This window comes from Emydura macquarii, unplaced genomic scaffold (assembly GCF_026122565.2).
Source record: "Emydura macquarii macquarii isolate MOO-44397 ecotype Brisbane River unplaced genomic scaffold, CSIRO-AGI_Emac_v2 contig_2897, whole genome shotgun sequence".
NCBI lineage: Eukaryota > Metazoa > Chordata > Testudines > Chelidae > Emydura > Emydura macquarii.
The window spans coordinates 51,426,926-51,449,301 of NW_027133034.1; the positions used below are offsets into that span (position 1 = coordinate 51,426,926).

The window sequence follows — 22,376 nt, forward strand, 5'->3', positions numbered from 1 at the left end:
GTAGAGTTATGTACTATAGGAACTTGAGAGGAATGGGAGAATGGACCAACTGCAATGGGTATGTTGGAGGGCAAAGGGATAAAACAACCAGGAAAAACAGAGAGCCTGAAGAGGGAGGGGAAACCACTATTATTTTAAGAAATCTGCATGCACAAAAAACAACAAAACAAAAAACCACACCACTTTATTTTGCATGGCAGCCTCAGTTCTATATAAACCCAGCGAGGCATGAAACTGGTCCCCGGAGTACTAATCAGTATTCAGCAACTGGAGTTTTTTAATATTTTTCAGTCAAATATGAATGATTAAAAATAGATTAAAAAGGTGCAGCACTAATCCATTAGCCCAGCTGCAATGAACATGTGAATCTGCTTTTAGTAATATATCCATCTAGTGCAGACCATAACAAGAATAAAGCTGTGTTTTAAAATAAGTTTATTGTGCATGTACAGTAACGGATTTTAAAGAGTGAAACCTGACAGTCTTGTCTTTGCAAGATGCATTTATCATTAAAAATGCACGTCACTTTAAATCAGTTTTCAACATAAATTACTTAAAAGCTGGTTTGGAGCCTATGGCCTCCTGGGAGCTGAAGAGTTTGTCAGGTATTGTTGCAGTGTCCTTTACTGCTGGTGACACTAATTCCCTTTGTAAAGCACTTTGAGATCTGCTGATGAAAAAGCACTATAAAACAGCTAGGTAGGATTATTAAAGAACATTTGATGGAGGTTTTTAGATGCATCAGACCTTGGCTAAATCAGACAACCTAAAATTAGGAGATGAGTTTATTTTCTGTGTATTCCTAAAAAGTGAAAAGCAACAGCAAATTAACCTTGAAATTATGACTGGATAGACAGAAGATAGCAAAGCAGTTATTTTGTAGCACAAGTAAAAGGCTAAGCCCACTAGCTGTACTGTAAGCCTTTTTCTCTTTAAATTCATATACCCTTCTGTTGGACTCCTTTCTAATAGCCATGAGGAATATAGACATCTGAAATTTAAGTTCAAGCCTTTCTTCAGCTTCAGAGGAACCAGACCATGACACAGTCCAGTTAGGTATTTAAGAGTTTATTCAGTTCAAGTGAACAATTCCTGAAAAGTTATGTAATGGAAGATTTGTCTGGCAGCAGACTATAATTATATAAATCTTGTCTCTCTTGTTTTTGATGAAAACATTTGCCCTTAGAGTTATCAGAGAGAAAATAAACAAGGTCTTAATTTGAAATGAAGGAAAAACATATCCATTATCAGTGGGTTTCTTTTCTCTTAGCTTATTACATTTGTAACAGGCTGCTCAGGTATATTTTGGACAGCTCTATGTCAGAGAGGCAGAGGAAAGCAGGTAGTGTGTGAGTGAGAGTTAAAAACATACTTACCTGTAAGACAAGCTGCAATAGTCTTGTTACAAATAGTCAAATTTCAAATCTTTAAGAATTTCCCCATGACTTCTCTTAGGTTGACAAAAGCCACCAGGAACATCTTTCTGGTGAGCACAAATCTATGGTACCTCATTTTTAAAGACAACTTAAAAGCATTTGTATAAATATCATCATATTCAGTTAGGATTCTGAAGGGGCTGAGGACCCTGGTTATGAAATACTTTCACATATGAACTTCCCTATCCAGTTGGGATGCAACTATGGTTACTACAATTTGATGAACTAAGTGGTTAGAGATATGGTTAAACAGGTGTTGGGGTGACCTGAGAGAGCAGAACCCTTATTTTTCATAAAAGGCACCTCATTTACAGAAGAATCATGACTATCATAAGTACTGTTGAAGCTATCTGGATCAACATCTTTATCATAACTTTTCCTAATGGCTGCAAATTGTTTTATTAGTTTCATATTTTTGGTGTAAGAAAAGTTTTCAATAGACTTTTAAGTGTTATCTTTGACCAAATACACACTGAGGTTTCAGATCCAAGTAAGAGGACATTCAATGTTACAGAAAATCCATCCATAGGAGTAAATTCCTCATTCTTCTTCCCTTTGGCAACTCAAGAAATGGCATTTCCACAAAGGAACTGTGCATTTGTTGTTTCAAATGCTTCATGATAGTCTGCTTGATCTTTCTGGATGACACTTTACTAAGATACACCAAATAAGTGTTGTGTTCATTTTCGGTGACTCAAGATTTAAATGTTTCAAGTTGTTTAGAGACATGTTTGACAGGAAAGATCTTTGTGGTAAAAGTTGGAATCCTCAATTTAGCTCAATAGAAAGTATCACAAATACAAGATAGATATTTGCTGAATAAAATATGGCAGCTTGGAATCCCTAGTCCTACAATAAGAAGGTCTAGCATGCAGTTTAAACCTACTTTGGCTGAAATGTTTTTCAGGCAGTGTGCTAGTAGTGTTCAAGCAATGCCACAAAAAGCTGAAATATAGAAGTGTGGGCTAAAACACCATAAGGTGACAACTATCTTTCATGGAAGAATTTCCTTCAACTCATCTCCAAAAGATTTCTTCATTGGAAGAAGATCATAAGGGTCACAAGTCTTAAAACTCAAGATATTGTAAACCATGTATACATTCTTACATTATTCCAGACCAAACCGTCTCATAGAACACCACCGCAGGCATCACACACAGACAAACACACAACACTCATATAATGTTACAGCTAAAATAAAAACCTCTCTCTCTCAATGACATTTACCGGAAAAAAAATATAATAAATAGTAGTCAAACAGCAGGAATCTTATCACTAACCTACAATCTCAGCAAAATTTGACTGAGAAAGAACTTGTTCACCAATGCCACAAAAGGACAGGAAACTGATCATTGTATATGTGAGAGTGGCATTTGAATAGGAATAATGAGCGTCAAATATTTGTATCCTTGAGACATGCCAGGGGCAATCCTAATGGTTGTGCTTAAAAGCAAATCTCTTAAGCAATAAAGAACTCTGTATCTGATTGATTATTGTTAAGTACCAAAGGACATAAACCAGGTTTATGGAGCCATAAATAGTATTTATAATTAGATAATTTAAAAAAAAAAAATTCAGAGTTTAAGAGTTTGAATGGTTGAAGACTGCAGCTGTTCCTGACATTAGAAATAAAAAGTTCATTTGTTAAGCAAGCCACCGCCAACTGTTTCAATTTTTTATATAGAATTCTTATGGATGTGATGAGCTGGAGGGAAAAAACAGTATGACAACATAGGTTGTAGGACCATCCTTTTATGTAAACTATAGGATTGTCTTGGTCTTCTAAGACTATTTTATATTAGTCATTCTATCAAGCACAAACAAATAGTGACAAATGATTATTCTAAGGATTTATGGCTTTTAGTTACAGTTCCTACATTTGCTAAAATTAGCTCCAATGAATGCAGATTTCAGTTTTGTACATGATTTTTCAAGGCACCTAGTGATGTATGCTGTATGTCCACCCTTAAAAGATTATAGTTAAGCCTTCTTCTGCCCCCCACTGTTGGGGTTTGCTAATAGAACTAAAGGTAAATATCAGATGTACTGAATATCTAATACAGACCTAACACATTCTAGTTCTGAATGTCTTGATAGGCCTTAATATCTATTCCAGAGATTCCTTATTACTTATTGGGATTGTCACAACTAGGAAAGTCTTCAAAAGAAATTCAAAGGTTCAAGTTAAATGAATTGAGTTAAGGTTGGCTAAAAATGTCTCCTTCAAATTAAGAACTTAACATTGACAAACACTATTATTTTTTTGTATTGATATTAAGCTCTTTAGGCTAAATTCTGGGAGCCCAGGAGGGGTGTCAGGGAAGTAGGAAGCTCTTCCCCTACCCTCCATGCAATTGGTTCAGTGGGCTTCCAGAACACTGGTTCTTGAACTTCTTGAGCACAAGGGTAGGAGGAGGACAGCACAGACAGGTGCTCCACAGTACTGAAAGGCATGCTGGTTGAGGTGGAAGCCACATGCTGCTGCCCCTCTCCCCCCACTATTGCCTGTGTGCCAGCACTAGTAGGGAGAACACATTACATAATTTAAAGGGTGAAGTAGTCACCCCTTTGAGCACATCTCAGGGGATTCTTCTTTCTTCACAACAAAACAACTGAATCCATTAGGGTTCTTCCAATACACAAAGAAATTATCTTTAATGAGAAAGTCTCCCACCACTTATGGACTGTTTAATTTTATATTATATAAAAAGGCAATAATTGTCCTCAAAACGTTTTTAAAAGAACCTAGCTCTCTTAAGGTTACTACTTAAAGAAGCTAAAACAATATTATTTTTGATATATAAAAGGTTAAATTTAATCATTTCACTCAAAACTAGGTTTTAAAGACCACATAAAAGAAGCTATATATGACAATATAAAGCGAAAATATACATTTAGATTTCAAGGTATATGGAGTTAATCTGTACTAAATCAGGGAATGCAGTTATTTCAACTTAACCTTTTTTTTTGAAACTCAGAATAAATGTAGTAAGAATTCAACATAATCCACAAAAATACAGTTTTACTATAATGCAGAAATAAACCCACAAATATTCAGTCTTTTAGCAAAAGTGCAATTGTAACATACAAAAAGAAGAAGCAAATCGATCTACTAAACAGATTTCTGCATACAACCTTTAATGAAAACCCATAGAAAAAACATGGACTAGCAGCAAGGGTTTTTTTTTTTGGTTACAGTACTGGATTTACATGCAACATTGTCAAATAGTATGCAAGTCTAGACAATAAAATATCTATTCTAAGATATAACCAACATTTGAAATAAAAGCCTGTTTTTCACTACGGCAATGAATCAAATTTTCTTATTAAAAACTTATTTGAATACAAAAATAGGAATTATTTTAATGAACAGGCTATATATATATATATATATATATTAATAAATCTGTTTACTGTCAAAACATCATATAGCACACACTTCTTTTTTCCAAAATATAACACTATATATAGTAAAAGGTTCATTAAATTTAACTGGCAAACCATAAATTTATTATACTGAAATATATATATATAAAATTTTGTATTACATGAAATGGGAGGTAACAGCTTCAAGTCATGGTCAAGAAAAAGACTTTCAAAATGTGTCAAAAATACAGTCCTTATATATTTAGTAAAGCCTTTGAAAGCTGAAGTTTATCTCATAGTTTTACAGGGTACTGAGAAGTGAAATATAGCCCGCTATAAACAAATATATTAAGTTTCAAGGAAAACAACACTTTATAAAATACCAGTTACTAGGGAAACTCAAAAGTAGAAAGACTGGAGAGTTCACTGACCTACTTATTCAATTTGTAATTTTAGGTCTGCTTTCTAAGGCAGAACAAAATATTCCTTCTTAACTGTCTTCTCTCTGAATGCCCTTTTACAGTTAACATTTAAAATAAAAATCAGACTGAGGATGCAGAAAATTCTCCTCCCCCCACAAAAAAAAAAGATATCTGATGTATTAAAAATCTTAGTGCTTTCTTGTCCCTGTTGAGTTAAGGGAGAAGATAAATTTGTGCATTTTACTCGGTCTTATCTTACTTTACGCATAAAGCTCTGGTTCATTAATATCTTCCTGAAAACTAGTTTGCATATATAGGATATATAGTGCCTAACCTAGACAGAGCTGAAAGGAAAAAAGGCTGATGAAAAGTGCACCTTTAAAAGTGCATGATGCCAGTGATTAGTTTTGGCATCATAGTCCACAAATCATTTTATTTTTTATCCTATGTTTCAGTTACTGGAAGAAGGTTAATGTTATATTTTAACTATTGTGAAAGGGAGAGATTGAACAGCAAAACAGTATTACTGGATCATTCAGTGCTAACTACAGTAGTCACTGATTTTTTAAAAGAAAATAGTATATAACACTTTGCACGAATATTCAATGTATTCCTTACAAAGAATGATGAACACATTCATTGTATGTGTTCATCATTCTTTGTAAGTACTATATACTATTTAAAAAAAATATCAATCTCCTTAAGATATTCTGACTCCTTAGTATGTGCTTAGTAACAGTTTTATTAACACTTTTCCACTAAAGTTAAATTGAAATGACTGAACAAAATTCTGCTCCATTACATTTACAGAATATGAATGGGGTTACAGAAATTTAATGACATGCAGATTGTCTCAATAGTTATAATTATTTAAGTCAATAATAAAAAAGTTAAAGTTGATATAATAGCCAAAACTCCATGGTGTGGTGTGGTGACTTACATGATGCTGTAAATTAGCTTTTGGGTGCAAAATGATACTTTCACTTGTTTCTGACTGATGTTGTGTAAAAATTTATGCTGCTGACATACTCTGTGGGGGTGGAAAATAAAAATAACTCCACTCACAAGCAGAGAGGAGAGTGTATGTCTGCCAAAAGGAATATAGCTGGCCAAACAGAGGGTGTGTCATGAAAAAACTACAAATCAAGCCCATTCTGTAGATGTGCTAGCAGACTAGAAGTGACTAATAGGAAAGGGGCAAACTAAAATACCACTCCTTACACCTCCAATCATCTGGTCTCATCATCAACATCCACATCATTCCCCTCAAGTCCAAAATCCTTTTTCTTGACTGTTATTCCTACATCACCCTCTGAATCTTTCCATTGTCTCTCCCTCTCCTACTGGATAAAGTTCAAGCTTTTTGTAATCACTTGTAAAGTCTTTCCTAACTCTTCCTTTCCTTATGTACTGGCCCTTGTCTCATCTCCATGGCCCTCCTACCTCCTCAGTTCCAACCATTAAGGTAGCCTTGTCCACCCTTTTGACAGTTTCTTTCACATTGCTCCTAGGCCTTTTTCTACCAGCTGCATTTTCTGAGCTCAGTACAACCATGCTCTCTTCATTTACATCTCACTTGAAGACCTACTTCTATTGTCCCATCAGTGGGAAAACTAGCTGATTTATACTGTGAAGTCTGAGAAGTAATATATATCCCGTATTTGCTTGAAAAATAAACTTCTTAAGCTAACTTTATTTTATTAAAATATGTCCCATCACTACTTGTACCTGGCTACTAATTTGTTGCATCCTTTTCCCCTACCTTCTGTTTGTGAACTCCTTGGAGAAAAAGACCATAGAGCTGCTTTTCTGTTTAGAAAGTACCTAGCAAATTGTGGACACTACCAGTAATAAAATAATCAATACTAACCATTTTAAAAATCCACCATTACACACGAGCCTTTACATGCTCTCCATTTGTCTTCACAACCAAAAGCATTGCCAACATATCAGTTTTGTCATTGCACATTCAGAAGGGAGACATCTGACAATTGCATAATAGCAATAATTACAGAAATGCACTCCTGTGACAATGGGAGGGGACATCCACTTTGTTGTATAGCAGTGCTATTGGTCAATAACCATCACTGGTTATCAGTGCATCAAGAGAAAAAAAAAACATCAGAGTGATATATCAAGATAGAGCAAATCTGCCAAGCATTGAGAAATGCTGTCAAGATAAAGCAGGCATTATGGTAGTGTAATTCCTGCTCAGTTTTTGTGAAAATCCCAGATAATCTGCAAATAGTTTTCCGATGGGCATCTGCAAGTTGAGTCGTACAGCAAAACCAATTGCCAAATGAATACAGTGCACCCTACCAACCAATGCACCAAAAACTGCATCTATCTAACTTGTCCATTCAACATTATAGAATCCCATCTCAGATTTTTCACTTTTGACCATGACTAGGCTCATTTTACATCTGTTTTGTACATGCATTACAGAATTTGGCCCATTGAGACTTCATTAAATCTAACACCAAACTATCACAAAAAATCAAGGCAATTGATTTTCAAAATTTAATTCTATCATAAGTAAAATCTATATTTTTCAGCCTAACTGAGCTATTCCTGGAAACAGAGAACTTTAGATCTATCAGGAAAAAATATCAACTTCCAGTGTAGCAAAAACTGAGTTTTCATAATTCTCTATAAAAAGAACTTGCATATGAAACATTTTCCACAAGTAAAACTCTTTGAAGAATAGTATTTTTCTTAATGTTAAATACCACTATATAAATATCCACAATTGAGCTTTTCAGTAAAGTTTTAAAAAGTGCCCTGTTGCAATCTATATGGAACTACGGTATAAACTACTTAATCCAGAATAATTTAACTTCACAAGGTTATTTCCTTTGGATTTTCTTCTGAAAAACATGAACTGCTCATTTGGCTAATTTGTAAGTAATCATTAGCAAAAGAAATACTGGCCTTGCGAAAATCAACGTCATGAATAAGTGACACTGTAAAATACAGAGTCAATACCAGAAGACAAATCCTAGCTAGTAAAGTTAAACATATTACAACAGAATATTAAACAGAAAGCTCAAAATACATACATGAAGTAGACTGAAAAGAGAAATGTAGAAAAAGTTTTGTAATCACTGTCAGAGTTTAAAAAAAAAAAAAAAGATACATATGGTTCATTTTAAAAACATCCAAAAGTAATTTTTTCAGGCACACTCAGTGCAGACGGAGGTCCAATTATTACAGGGGTGTGGCAGAAACGACTATTAACAATTATGCAAAAGGCAGTTCTTGCAATGATCACAATTTGCTTTTTAAAAAACACTATAAAAAACTGTTGACTTTGCCCTTTCCCCATCTCACACAAAATATTTATAGAAAATGTAAACATGCATATGTAACAAGTTTAAATAAACCCACTGACCAGAATACAGTCTTCAGGATTTCAGAGAAGTGCAGTATTTGGAATATTCCTCCCTCAAGTACATAGCAATCTCTCTCTCTCGCTCTCAAAAAAAGACCATTTCCTCTACAGACATACTGGGACTAAACTGGATGACAGTTCAAGTATAAAAATGACAACACACAATCACTCGTCTTATTAATTTTGAAGTGCAAAATGATCAGTATTTTGAGCTTTTCCAGGTGATGTTAACACATTCTTCAAAAGGAACAATTTAAAGTCCATGTTTCTGTTCATCCTGAATTCTCTGCACAAAATTTCAAAAGATTCTGTTGTTTCTCAGTCTCTCAAGCACAATCTTAGCAATTTAAGGTTTTTAAACTCTTCTTAAATTGAATCAAACTCATAATTTAAGAGAAAACTAATATTCCGAACTTTGCTCTACTTTTATTATATATTTATCTAACTTTCCCCTGCTCTCTATACTTATTCTGCTTTTAGAGAGAGAATGTCACATTTATGATAATTTCTAATATGCAAGCTAAATCCATTTTAGCTCAGGACTTTCAACTCTAAATAAAAAAAAACATTGTCTCAATTTTCCTAAGGGGCAGTGGAGCAAAACATGCTCAGTTCAATGAATTATAATTCACTCTGAAGCGCAAATGTAACTTTCTTCTATATTTTGAAAAAAACATTGTGGAATATTTTAAACTGTCAGAGAGAGGTTTAATTAGAAGGCTGTTTTAAATTTATAACCCTTCAGGATTACATGGACACACTTGTCTTCCAACAATTTATCACCACAAGGCTGACGTCTAATGTTATCAGTCTTTTAAAATAATTTGAAAGTGAACAAAAAAGGTAAGTTAATTGGAACAAGTTCTTTGAAGCAGTTAATTCTGCTGAGGTCTCAGGCATGTAAGTATTGCTTCCTGTTAAAGGGACACCTTGTGTTCAGGAATAAAGTGCTTGTATTCACATTGTAAGAGAAATTCCAAAAAACCTCCTCTGTAGATTTTCCTATACAATTTTTCTGTGAAAACGGACTGTATTGCCAATATAAAGCTGAGTCCTTTACTTTGCTTTAAAAAAAAAAAAAAAAAAATATTAGCTCCAAAATGGCAGTGTCATGAATTAAAGAAAAAAGGTCCCTTTAACAATGAAATAAACGTATTACTTAATCAAGATGTGTGAACTGAATCTGTACCTATGCGTAAATGGCAATGCATTCTGGGTTGGTTCAGCCCTTGGTTCCGAGTTTTGGGTCACTTCTGGAATTGTTCTTTCATCATCTGTTCCATTAATGCTTTCTGGTGTTAAAGGAGATTGAATATCCCCTCCTGCTGATTCCTGAAGTTAAAAAAAATAAAAATTTACAATTATACACTGATCTTATGTCACAATGCATATATAAATAATGACAAAATTAAACATTTTAAGAGCATGGTTACTAATTTTAAGATGACATTAAGATGAGGCTCCCAAGATCATCAGTATATAAATCTGAACCCCCCCCCCAAAACTATCATGTAATATAATTTAGAAACTTAATAAGACATATAAGGAGGTTATACACATAGTATACATCAATGTATGCCATTATCAACAAGTACACAGTCTCCTGCTTATAGGGTTCCTGGACTTCTTCTCCTTCCCTTATCTTCTATCTACACATTGTGAAGAATTTTCAACCATTAAGTCTGTACCAACCATGACTACAACTCTTATCTTTCACTTTGTATTTTATCATAGTATGACAATCTTGAAGTAGAGGTATTAAAACAGTTTCTCATTTTACTTTCATAAAAAATGGAAGTTGAAAGTGGAAGCACCACTTTTTGTACAAGAGAAGGTTACTCAGTCTGTGCAGTAACTGAGCTTCTTCAAGAACTGTATCCGTGTGGTGCTCCACTTCAGATGTCAGTGCATCCCAGAGCCGTCAGAGAATTTTAGCAGCAGTGCCCGTCCGGGTCGCGCATAAGCAGTGGTAGTCTTGCAGCGCTGTTGGCATTTCAACCACCACACGCACAACCCAATCCCCTCAATTCCTTCTCTACTGTAGAGTTCCTAAATCAACTCCGAAGTAGAGGAGAAGAAAAGGGGGGTAAAGTGGAGCACCCACAGGGACACACCTTTTGAGAAACCTCAGTTACTGCAGAGGCTGAGTAACCTTTTTTTCTTCAAATGCTATCTCTGTGGGTGCTCCATTTCAGGAGACTGTAGAGCAGTGCCCCATTGTAGATGGGGCGGGGGAAGGGGAGGTGATGACTGTGGAGTGGTTCAAGTAATGGATGTTAACATTATAGAGCCTACCAGTGCATCAGTATCTGAGCTGTGTGTGACTGCATAATGTTTTATTAATATATATTCAGACGCCCAGGCTGCAGCTCTACAAATGTCCGTAAATGGGACATTGTTCAGGAAGGCAACGGAAGTCAGCATTGACCTGGTGCAGTCGGTTCCGATCCTCAACGATGGTTTTATTTTGTTTTCCTCATAGCATAAGTGGATGCAGTTAGAGATCTGTGTGGAGAGTCTCTGTACAAATATTGTGGAGCCTTTGGATTATTATGCCATAGAGATGAATAGTTTTGTGGATTTATGGAAAGGCTTGGTTCTGTCTAGATTAAATGTCAGAAGAGCAATGGCATTCTGTGTGCGCCACCTGGCCTCCTGTTCTGCCCCAAACCCTTGCGGGTGAACATAGGAAGATGGAGCTATTGGTTTATATGAAAGAACAATGTTACTTTCGGTAGAAATTTAGAGTGAGGTTTCAGTTTGATTTTATCCCTAAAGAATACGTTATATGGAGGGTGAGCTATGAGGGCTCCCATTTCACCTACTAGTCTTGCCGAGGTGATAGCAACTAAAAAACACTACTTTCATCAATAGGGGTAGCAGTGAGCACGTAGCCATCGGTTCAAGGGAGGGGGGGGGGGGGCGTCCCATGAGATTTTCTAACACCAAGTTTAAGTCCTATGTTGGTGTGAGATCATGGACTTGCGGGTATATATTCTGTAAACCAGTGAGAAAATGTTTGGTAATGGGATGCATAAATAATGACATCCCTTTGATTTTGTGGTGGAACACATTGATGGCTGCAAGATGTACCCTGATGAAGCTCATAGAGAGTCCTGAGGTTTTTAGTTCCAGTATTTAATCCAGAACTTGCAGGTGGGGGTGCCAAAAGTGCATTAGTGTGTTTGTTTTGGCACCATATGTAGAATCTCTTCCATTTCTTAAGATATGTTTCACATGTGATTGGTTACCTGCTATTAAATAATAGCTGTTTCACTTGTTCTGAATAGTTTAATTCATTGTGATGGAACCATGTAGGAAACAGGCCTTCCGGTGAAGTCTGTCCAGACCAGGATGTTGTTGTGTGAGAGGAGGTCCCTCCGAAGGGAGAGCTGTCATCCTCATCAGGTAAGAATACCATGTTTGTCTGGGCCACGTTGGGGCTATCAGTATTACTATGGCCCTGTTGTATTGTATCTTGTATATTACTCTTGATGGTAATGGGATTGGTGGGAACACATAATAATGTTGCTTCCCATTTGAGGAGGAAGGCATCTCCTAGAGAATGGCATCCCAATCCCACACTCAAGCAAAACTGTGGGCATTTCTGAGTTTTTTGCTGCAGTGTGATCAGTTCATGATCTCGAAAGAACCGTCTGCTCAGTATGTCAGCTGATGTATTCTGACAACCTGGGAGGTATGTGGCTGACAGCATTATGTTGTGACTTATGCAGCAATTCCACAGTCTCACGGCTTCCATACACAAAGAATGGGATTGGGCTCCACCCTGTTGATTTATGTAGAACATACAGGTGAATTTGCCTGTCATTACGCGTACTGCTTTGTTCATTGTGGAAAGAAATATAGGCATGCATTGCAGACTGCCCATAATTTGAGCAAGTTGTTGTGTAGTCATGTTTTTGTGGAAGACTACTGTTCCTGAATGGTGTGTTGTGTATGTGGAAACCCCATCCAATTAGTGAAGCATCCTTCATAATCATTACTTACTGACTGTTCTTGTTGGAAAGGTATTCCTGAACATACATTTTCTGGTTTTGTCCACCAGGGTAGTAATGACTTGACTTTGTTGGGTATCGTGAAGTGTCTGTTGTGGCTGTGCTTGTTTGGCATGTGGAGTGAATGCAGCCATCCTTGTAGGCAACACGTGCAGATGTGCGTGTTTTACCATGAAAGCAGTGGCTGCCATATGTTCTAATAGCTGTAGACAAGTACATGTTATAATATATGGACTGTCTATTGGTAGTGAGGTAAGAGTTATCAGTGTCTGAAATCTCGGTAGTGGTAGTGACACTGTGGCCTCTCTGGAGTCAAGGTGTGCTCCTACAAATTCCAGTTGTTGAGCTGGAATTAGAGTTAATTCCTTTTTGTTTATCTGCAACCCAAACCTTTGGTCATCTGAGTATTGTCTATTGCCTCTGACTGAGTAGAACTTTTCAACAACCAGTCATCGAGATATGGGAATGCTATTATCTCTTGCTTGAGAAGGTGTGCTGCTACTACTACAAGGGTTGTGGAAAAGACTCATGGCATTGTGGAGAGGCCAAACGGTAGTACTCTGTATTGGTAATGTTATTTTCCAACTGTGAAACAAAGGAATTGCCTGTGAGTTGAGTGTATTGTGATATGGAAATAGGCTTCTTGTAGGTCGAGGGCTGAGAAGCAGTTCCCTTGTTCCAGTGCTGTAATTACTGTGGCTAATGTGACCATCCTGAATCTCTGAACTTGCACAAATTTGTTGAGTTTTCTGAGATCTAGAATGGGCTCCAACCTTGGCTTTTCTTCTGTGTTAATCAATAATGGGAACAGAATCCCCTCCCTTTGTATTGTGGAGGAACTTGTTCCACTGCACCTAACTGTAGAAGATGTACTTCTTGTCACAGGAAGTGCTCATGAAAGAGGTCCCTGAAGAGGGTTGGGTAAGTGGAATTGTGTGAAAGTGATCAAGTAGCCCACTTGCATGATTTCTAGGACCCATTTAGCTGAGGTAATTGATGCCCAAATATTGTAAGATGGTCATAAGCAGGGTCCAAAGATTTTTGACTTGCTGCCTATTTGTGGTGGAAAGTAGGGGAGGACTTTCAGACCCTCGACCAATACTTCAAAATGACTGTTTCACTGATTATGGTTGTGAAGATGATGACTGTGCCTGCAATGGTCTCTGTCTTTGAGGCCTCTGTCTTTGTTTGTAGGTATCAAACTGTCTCTGTTGTCAGGGGAATGATGATTCCTTACATTGATATGGTTGGTATTTCTTGCGTTTAGGCGCATTTGTGTATATCTTGAGGGTTTAGAGTTGCCCTGGAGTCCTTCATGGAATGGAGGACGTCGTCAGTTTTCACTGAGAATAGGTTCTCCCTATTGAAAATAAGGTCTTTTACTTTCGTTCGTAGGTCCTTTGGTATTCCAGAGGACTGCAGCCATGATGCCCTGCGCATGACCACAGCTATGGCAGTTGTTCGTGTCGCTGTGTCAGCTACACTGAGGGATGCTTGGAAAGCTGTGTGGACAATAAGCTGTCCCTCAGTTATCATGGCTCAGAATTGTTCCCTTCTATCCTCTGGCACATTGTTGATGAATTCGCTGAATTTATTATAGTTGTCATAATTGTACTTTGTTAGTAGTGCACTATCGTTTGCTACCTTGAACTGTAGGGTTGAGGAAGAGTACACTTTGCGCCCAAATAAATCAAGTCTCTTTGACTCCTTATAATGAGCGGTGGATTTATATCAGGTGTTCTTAAACTTCAAAGAGGGTCCCAGCAAAAGAAAATATTTCAGGCTGTGACAACCCCTCACCTCAAAAAGTAATGACCCCTCCCATGCCATGCAACCCTTACTGGCATGTGTGGGGGCTGACAGCTCGTGACTCCCACATAATAACCTCGCGACCCTGAGGGGGGTCACGATCCCTAGTTTGAGAACCTCTGATTTATATTGTGTTTGCTTTCCCCTTTGGTTCGCTGCTTCTACCACTAGGGAGTTTGGCGGATGGTGAGTGAATAAAAATCCCATGCCTTTAGCAGGAACGTAGTAGTTTCTGTCGGCTCTTTTGCATGTTGGTGTGGCAGTGGCTGAAGCCTGCCACGTGATTTCTGCTGGCTCCATGAGTGTGTCGTTTATTGGTAATGCAATTTTGGTAGTGGAAGACATCTGGAGTATCTGAAGTACTTTATGTTGATTTTCTGATACTTTCTCCAGGAGAATTTCTTGTCTACAAATTACTCTCTTGAAAAGCTCTTGCAATTGTTTAAAGTAGTCTGCTGTGGTGAGAGGTGGTGGCAGTATGGCCTCATCAGGTGACGAAGAATTGTGTGCATCTAGTTCCGAACATTCTTCTGTTTCCTCTGTTGTTTCATCAGGGGTTTTGGAAGTTCTAGGAGATGGTGATAGTAATCTTAAATCACCATGGGGTGGTATTGTAGGATGACTGAATTGATTCCTGTACACCGCCCATGGGTCCCATGGCAGCCATTGCAAAGAACGGCACCGGTGGACATGTCCATGGTTGGCTGAACCATTGTTGCATCTTTCTGCAGTATTGATGTTTTGGATTTGTGTCTGCTGATGCAAACTTCTGTCTGTTAGTGCCATTGTTTCCCACTTTGACTTGTTAGGCACCATCTCAGTCAGTGCTGAGTGGCGTCATCAGCACAGGTGGTAGAGGCATAGTCCCCATAAAGGTTTTCGTTGCCATTTTCATCTGCGATGCAGTGAAGGTGGAGTCAGACTTGCCTCTCAACTTCTTTCCTTTCAGTTGGGGTCCGGCAGAGGTCCCAGTGCAGGTGGTGCCGGAAATGCCCAGTGCCTCAAAAGTGCTCAGCCAGGAAGTGATTGGCTCTGAGGACAGCAACCTGGCAGGAGATGCTTCGTTTTAGGTGTGTCCCTCTGTGGCAAGGTCAGGGCTCTTTTCCTTGCTTTTGAAGAGGAATTAGCTTTGCCTTTGTCTGATTTCCCTTGGGATTCTCCTGGGGTTTGTTGTCCTAGGTCAGAGGACAGCGTAAGGAATTTTTCCATGATCATCATCCTGAGATGGGGGTCTCTGCCACACCCAGCTCTGGCTTACATTTTAAGTTTGTGCAGTGAATGCACTTCTGAGGTATGTGCCCTTCTCTCAGGCACCTAACAGAGAGTGGCTGTCGCAGATGTGTACTGCGCATCGCTTAAAGCCTGGGGAACCAGGCATTTTTGGGTAGTTTCTCTCTTGAATATGAGAAAATACTTAAGAAAGAAGTAAAAAGATAGTAATTAAAGAAATATTTTAACAAATTAAGCAAGTTATACTAAAAATACTAATTTATTTTGACTAAACTATTCTACTACTCTACTGCTATCTAAAGCTATTTTAAGCTACTTTTGTTTTTCTAGGCTTGTGAGTGAGAGCAGTAAGGATCTCTGTCTCAGGCTGGGGATGGTTGAGAAGGAACTGAGGGGGTTGGGTCGCGAGCGTGGTGGTTGAAGTGCCAATGTCACCGTGAGACAACCACTGTGCATGTGCAACCCGGATGGGTACTGCTGCTAAAAATCTCCAACTGACGGCACCGGGATGCACCAACACCTGAAGTGGAGTACCCACAGGGACAGCACTCAAAGCAGAATCATAGTTTTACCTGCATACCAACAAAAAGTAAAAACCGTACAAAGGTCTATCTGCAAACCTTGTTCAGCCAGGATGGCCTGGACTTACATAGTGCTGGCCAAGGTAACTCATCCCATCCCTCAAGCAGTCTCCACTAGTGTGCGTCTCTGGATCCCTGACCATACTTAAAAGATATCCACTACTGTACAGCACTAGTACAATCTGCACCACCGTACACCACAAGACAGGTACATTTGTATTCTGCGGTCTCTATCAAGCAAACAATATTAATTGAATCCTGGTCATTAGACATATTTCACTATAATTTTAAAAGGAACATTGCTTAACCTGGGTCCTAAATTCTAAGTCTGGGAATTAGAGTTTTTCCACTTACTGTGTATCATTTCTCTGTATGTGTTCTGAACAGGTTACAGGAAGCACCATGTTTTCCCAGGACTAAACACATCCTGTGGCTCTAGCACTTTTTATACCTCTAAATTGGGGTGTGGGGGGAAGGTGGGAGGCAAAAGCAACTGTTATGTAACCCCATGGGCTGGAACTAGGCTGCACTTGTAAAAGCTAACTTCTATCCTCCCCATCCCCTCGATTACATTGACCTCAATGCGAACTGTGGGTCCACAGAGCCTTGCCAAAGGTGCTCATAATTTAAAGGATCAGGCCCTTATTTTGCACATTCTGTCCCAGTTAGATTTATTGCCTTAAAAACATCTAATCTACAAGCACTAGTCCTTTTGAACTGCCACTTCTGAATCTGACCCCATTACTCCAAGTCATTAAATCTGCAGGAAAAGTTGACAAGGGCATTGAGACAGAACCAGACCACAAAGTTCCCATTTCGGATGACAAATAAACCTTAGTTTTCTTTAACAGGACTGAAGGGTGAGGTTTCCTTTCCATCCCCAGAGGACAGCTATTGCATAATCAAAAATATTCAAGGTCAAAACTGTATATTACTTTCAACTTGACTTTTACAAAAAAAGAGTCAAAACATTGTAAAAAAATGCTTAATAACTGTTCACATTTTGTTTTGATTCACATATGCAGTGTTTACCTCTTAAAGAGTTGTATAAGTGGCATAATACAAAGTTACCTTTTAAAAAAGTTTTCTGTAATATTTGACTTATAGTTGTATTATGTTAATAAATGTTTGTTGAAAAGAAAAAAAAATCACAGAATGCACATACAAATATTCCCTTCACTCCTTCCCACTCCATTCCAGAAAGAAAAATCTATTAACTTAAAATATAGGGAGTAAGTGCTTGTTTCTTTCAATAGTGATCTTGTTACCATTTGTGCACCCAAAACTACTTTGTGTTTTTGTACTCTTGTGAAACTCAGAATTTAGTTTTAACTACAGTGAATGTTAAAGGCAGAACAGTTCCAAATGAGAAAAAATTAGTGAAAGAAAAACAGCTGCCAGCAGGGTTGGGGAAATATATACAAGCATATATTATGAAATTCTATATAAAATAGGTAGTTAGCCCAAATTTTGTCATTTGATATATAAAGCAACTTCTGGTGACATTAGATATATAGGCACAATTATCTGAGGTCAGAACTAGTCCTAAACATTAAAAATTTTACTTCAGTTTAAAGGAACTTAAAGAAATGCGTAAATTACATTTAGGACCATTTTTGGGGCAAAGCAAGTTAATCTATTTTAAGTACACTGGATTTCTGTTGACAAATCTCTGTAATTATTCCATCCAAATCCATGCAGATCTACAATATGAAATCTGTATCTTGAACGGCTAGATCAGGTTCTAAATAGGCTTTTTTCTGCAAAGGTAGGTCAATCAAATTATAATTAGGCCTCCCATATAATTAGACCTTATATTAAAAAATTCTTTACCTGCAGCCAAGTGAGAAGTTTTTTCCTGCCTTTGAAAACATCATTTTAATCTGATCCTTTCAAACAAACAAATTCCCACCACCTTAATCAGTATAAAAGTGAAATCAAATTGCCATATATGGGACTAACTTTTAGAAAGTACCATCAGTATAACATGTGATCAGTAAAAACAAGTTCTATTGAACATAAAAGCAATTTTAAAGAATTTAATATAAATCCATGTTCACTGTATATACAGAGAATACATGGTGAAGTGACATAGAAGTTTAATGGCAGTTGTTTGCCCGCATTACAAGTAACAAAACTTCCATTGTACACCACCTTATATGTTTTGTGTGTCACACATTTTACAGGAAAACTATGCTTGAGTTTCAAAAAATTTACTGATACTTTATTAAACTGTAGGCATAAAAAAATAGAGTAAGGCTCACTTAGTTCCACAAGTCCAACTGTTCAGGCCTTGAAAGGAAAAAAGTAAATTAAAATTTTTAGGAAACTAAAGGGATCTAAGATTTTCTGCAAATCGTATCTTTATAAAAGTGTTAAGGCTTGATATTCTACCACTGTTCAAAATAAGAAATACAAATCGTTTCCAAAAGAACACACTGCTCTCCAGTGGTATAAAACACTGTTCTTTAGTCTTGAAGGTTTGCAGGATATTGGACTTTAAACCACTCACTAGGCAGAGCTAGGCAAAATCTTTAATCCAGAATCTTTCTGGGGGAAGGATGGAGGGAAGGGGAATTAAGATTTGATGACCCCCTGATGTTGCATGAATTTGTTCATCAATTGGGGGGGGGGAGGGGGCCGGCGGCGCGGCGGGCGCGCGGCGGACCCAAAAACAAATACAAAAAAAATCTAAAACAATTCATTTAAACATTTTCTAAACAAAACATTTTGATTTTTTGGTTCAAAACACAACTTGTTTTGAAATTTCCTTTAATTTTACTAAGAACAATCAAGTATGTTCAAAACTGAAATGAAATATTTTGCTGAATCCAAAACCAGTTATTTCTTTTGATTTTCCAGAATTGCCAGCATACCAAAAAATTAAATATTGGGCTAGTTCTACCCATTGCTCCAAGACTTAATGCCAATCCTTGGGTCCTGCTTAATATAATCTTCCATGGCTATTTAAAAGCTGCTCAGAGATTTGCAATCTTAGAAGTAGTCCTGATACAGATAATCAGTGGCCAGGGCACTGCTAATGCTGTCAAAGATGCAAGATGAGTGCAATTTATCATAAGGAAACTATCATCATGTATGTGGTATAAATAGAATGATCAAAATAAATAATGACTGAAATCTTATATTCGTCTTATGATAATGTAAAAATAAAAAGGTTCACTCATTATGCACCATCTGCTTGTATTTAGTACATTCACTGAAAAGTGAAGTATTCCTAACTGAAAAAAGGACATTTCATTTTCATATCCTACCCAGATTCTAAAAGCCTTACACAAATCATTTAGACAACCCAAGAAACCTCCACAGTAGAGCTAGCAGATTCATATACAGATTAAGCCACCTATTAAAGTGCCTGACGGTTTAGGAGACTAACTTTAGGCACCCATTTTTCAAAATTTTGGCCTCAAATGTGAATAGTTCAATTTCCAGCTTTTTAATAGTATTTTTTTACTAAGCACTTCAGACTTTTCCCTAGCTGTCAATTTCCACTAAATCTCCCCCCGTGTAACATTAGCTATGAACAGCATAAAGATGACCGCTGTGAAACAAATACTATAACCTGTATAAAACATGTACATTTACCTAATATATTAGCAAGTTACTTTCTTTTGGCAGGCTTTCCCAGTAAACATTGGTGTAAATCTAAAAAGAATCTGGCAGGCCCTTAAACACAAGACCATTCTTCCTCTCTAAATTGCTCCTATTCCTTCTAGTATTTGTCCTACAAGTACCATGCAACCAAGAATTCTGTCAGCCAGCCATTGCTCCACTCCTCCCCATTTCAGAGGCGTTTTACACCACAGAGTAAGAGTAGGGTGATCACTGTGAAAACTAGTTGCATTACCTTCAGTGGGGTTCCACAAATGTTAACTAAAGGCTTAATTTGAAGACATTGTGTTTGTACAAGAGTAACTGAAGACAGAAATTTGTACTATAAAATCTGTATTACTCATGATGATGCAGGACAAGTAAAGAACTGAGCTTCACTTTCAGATTGTATGCAGGATTGATAGGAAAAACCCATCTATTTACTTGTAAACTGTGTACATTTAATAAGGAAGTTGACTGACAGGCAAACATGGAATCCACAATGTCACTATACAAAGTCATTATTCAGAACAGAACTGTACTGTAAAGTTCAATGATTCCAGCCCAAAGTATTGTTTGAATTCCCAGGCAGACCACTAACGAAGTATGCCATGGATGGCTTGACTAGTCCATGTTGAATTCAGGGTTTCACAGGCAAAACAACACCTTGGGTTAGGAGGATGACAGAATGGTATTGTGAAGCTGTTTTTACCTACTTTTTTCCCCAGACAGAACAAAGCAGCTCACAGAGCCTTACCAGGTCTGGGTTAAATGGACAGCACATTCATATGTCATGGCAAGAGGTGTATTGGATGTACTTAATAAGAGTTAATTTCTTTCTAGTCCACCACAGCGATGAGATCTACAAATATGGGGCAACGGGTGCATAACACAATACATATTTAGCACTCATATGTAGAAAATATAAGTTGCTTGGGGTAAGAGATATGTATTCCAATTTGTAAAAAATCATGCACACTGTTGGCACTTGACAAAAATGTAATATAGTATTACTTCCTTTTATTTGTTCTTCAGTGTCATTGCCTGTCTCTGGACAATTTCAGTCTCTCCTATATTTCCCCATGAACTCCTGGATGGCGGTTGCTTCACCTCTACCCTTCAGGGAACAGAGGAATCGGTATGTAGAGGGGAAACACTAATGCAATCCTAGGCTGCAGCAGGCAAGGTATTTCCAGTATAGACAGGGAAATGTTATTACCATTATACAAGGCACAGGTGAGATCCCCAATCTGGAATACTGTGTGCATTTCTTGTCTCCCATGCTTAAGAAAGATGAATTCAAACTGGAACAGGTGCAAAGAAGGGCTACTAGGATAATCAGAGGAACAGAGAACCAATCTTACAAGAGGAGACTTAAGAAGCTTGCTTGCTTTGCCAAACAAAATGAAGGTAGAGGTAAGATAAGATTGCAGGGAGGGAGAGGTGTTATTCAAGTTAAGGACCAATTTTGGCACAAGAACCAATGGATATAAACTGGCTATCAATTAGAAGCTTTCTAACCAACAGAGGAGTGAAATTCTGGAACAACCTTCCAAGGGGAGTAGTGTGGGCAAAAATCCTAACTTGTTTTAAGGCTGAGCTTGACAAGTTTATGGAGGGGATGGTATGATGAAATTGCCTACTACTCTGTAACTTGAAGTCTTAAAATCAAGATTTGAGGATGGTAAAAACTCAGCCAGAGGTTATATGCCTATTACAGGAGTGGGTGGGTGAGGTTCTGTGGCCTGCTTTGTGCAGGTGGTCAGATTTGATGATCATGATGGTCCCTTCTGGCTTTAAAGTCTATGAGTGAGTCTATATTCCAAAATCTGTGCAATTCAATTCAGAATTAAAATACTATAGTAAGAAAAACAAAAACAAAATTGGTCTTTCCACTGAGAACTACACTGGAAAACAGGGTTACTTACCAGTAACTGTTGTTCTTCGAGATGTGTTGCTCATATCCATTCCAATACAGGTGAGTGCGTGCCCCATGCACTGGTTCCCGGAACTTTTTTCCCCTTAGCAAGCCCCGTAGGGCTGGCTCAGGCGCCCCCCTGGAGTGCTGCGCTCATGCCGTGGTATATCAGGCGCCGCCGGCCCTGCGAGCCCTCAGTCCCTTCTTTCTGCCTACTCCGACAGCGGGGACGGAGGGTGGGTGTGGAATGGATATGAGCAACACATCTTGAAGAACAACAGTTACTGGTAAGTAACCCTTCTACTTGGAGTGATTGCTCATATCCATTCCAATATAGGTGATTAAATAGCCATACCTTGGAGGTGGGTAGGAGTCAGCGTCGAGCTACTCATCAGCACGGCCTTGCCAAAGCCCACGTCCTCTCTCGCCCGCTGCACAATGGCATAGTGGGACGTGAAGGTGTGGACCGACGACTAGGTCGCTGCCTTGCAGATGTCCTGCAGGGGCACTCTTTCCAGGAAGGCCACCGATGAGGCCTGGGCTCTGGTTGAGTGCATTGACACAGCTCCTGGAAGTGGCACCTTCGCCTGCTCCTAGC

The 22,376-nt window shown here is 38.0% G+C and overlaps 1 protein-coding gene across 4 annotated transcripts in view; it reads right to left on the reverse strand.

Annotated features, from left to right (window-relative positions):
- The window catches only part of HOMER1 (homer scaffold protein 1), a 154,076-nt gene that overhangs the window by 52,603 nt on the left and 79,097 nt on the right, over window positions 1–22,376 (reverse strand). For 3 of the 4 annotated variants that reach the window (XM_067569300.1, XM_067569297.1, XM_067569299.1), the window contains exon 5: window positions 9,805–9,947. In XM_067569300.1, coding sequence (XP_067425401.1) covers window positions 9,805–9,947 — 143 coding nt within the window. Of the gene's footprint in view, window positions 1–7,980; window positions 8,902–9,804; window positions 9,948–22,376 lie in introns of those variants that run through there. The other variant, XM_067569298.1, reaches the window with a different exon arrangement.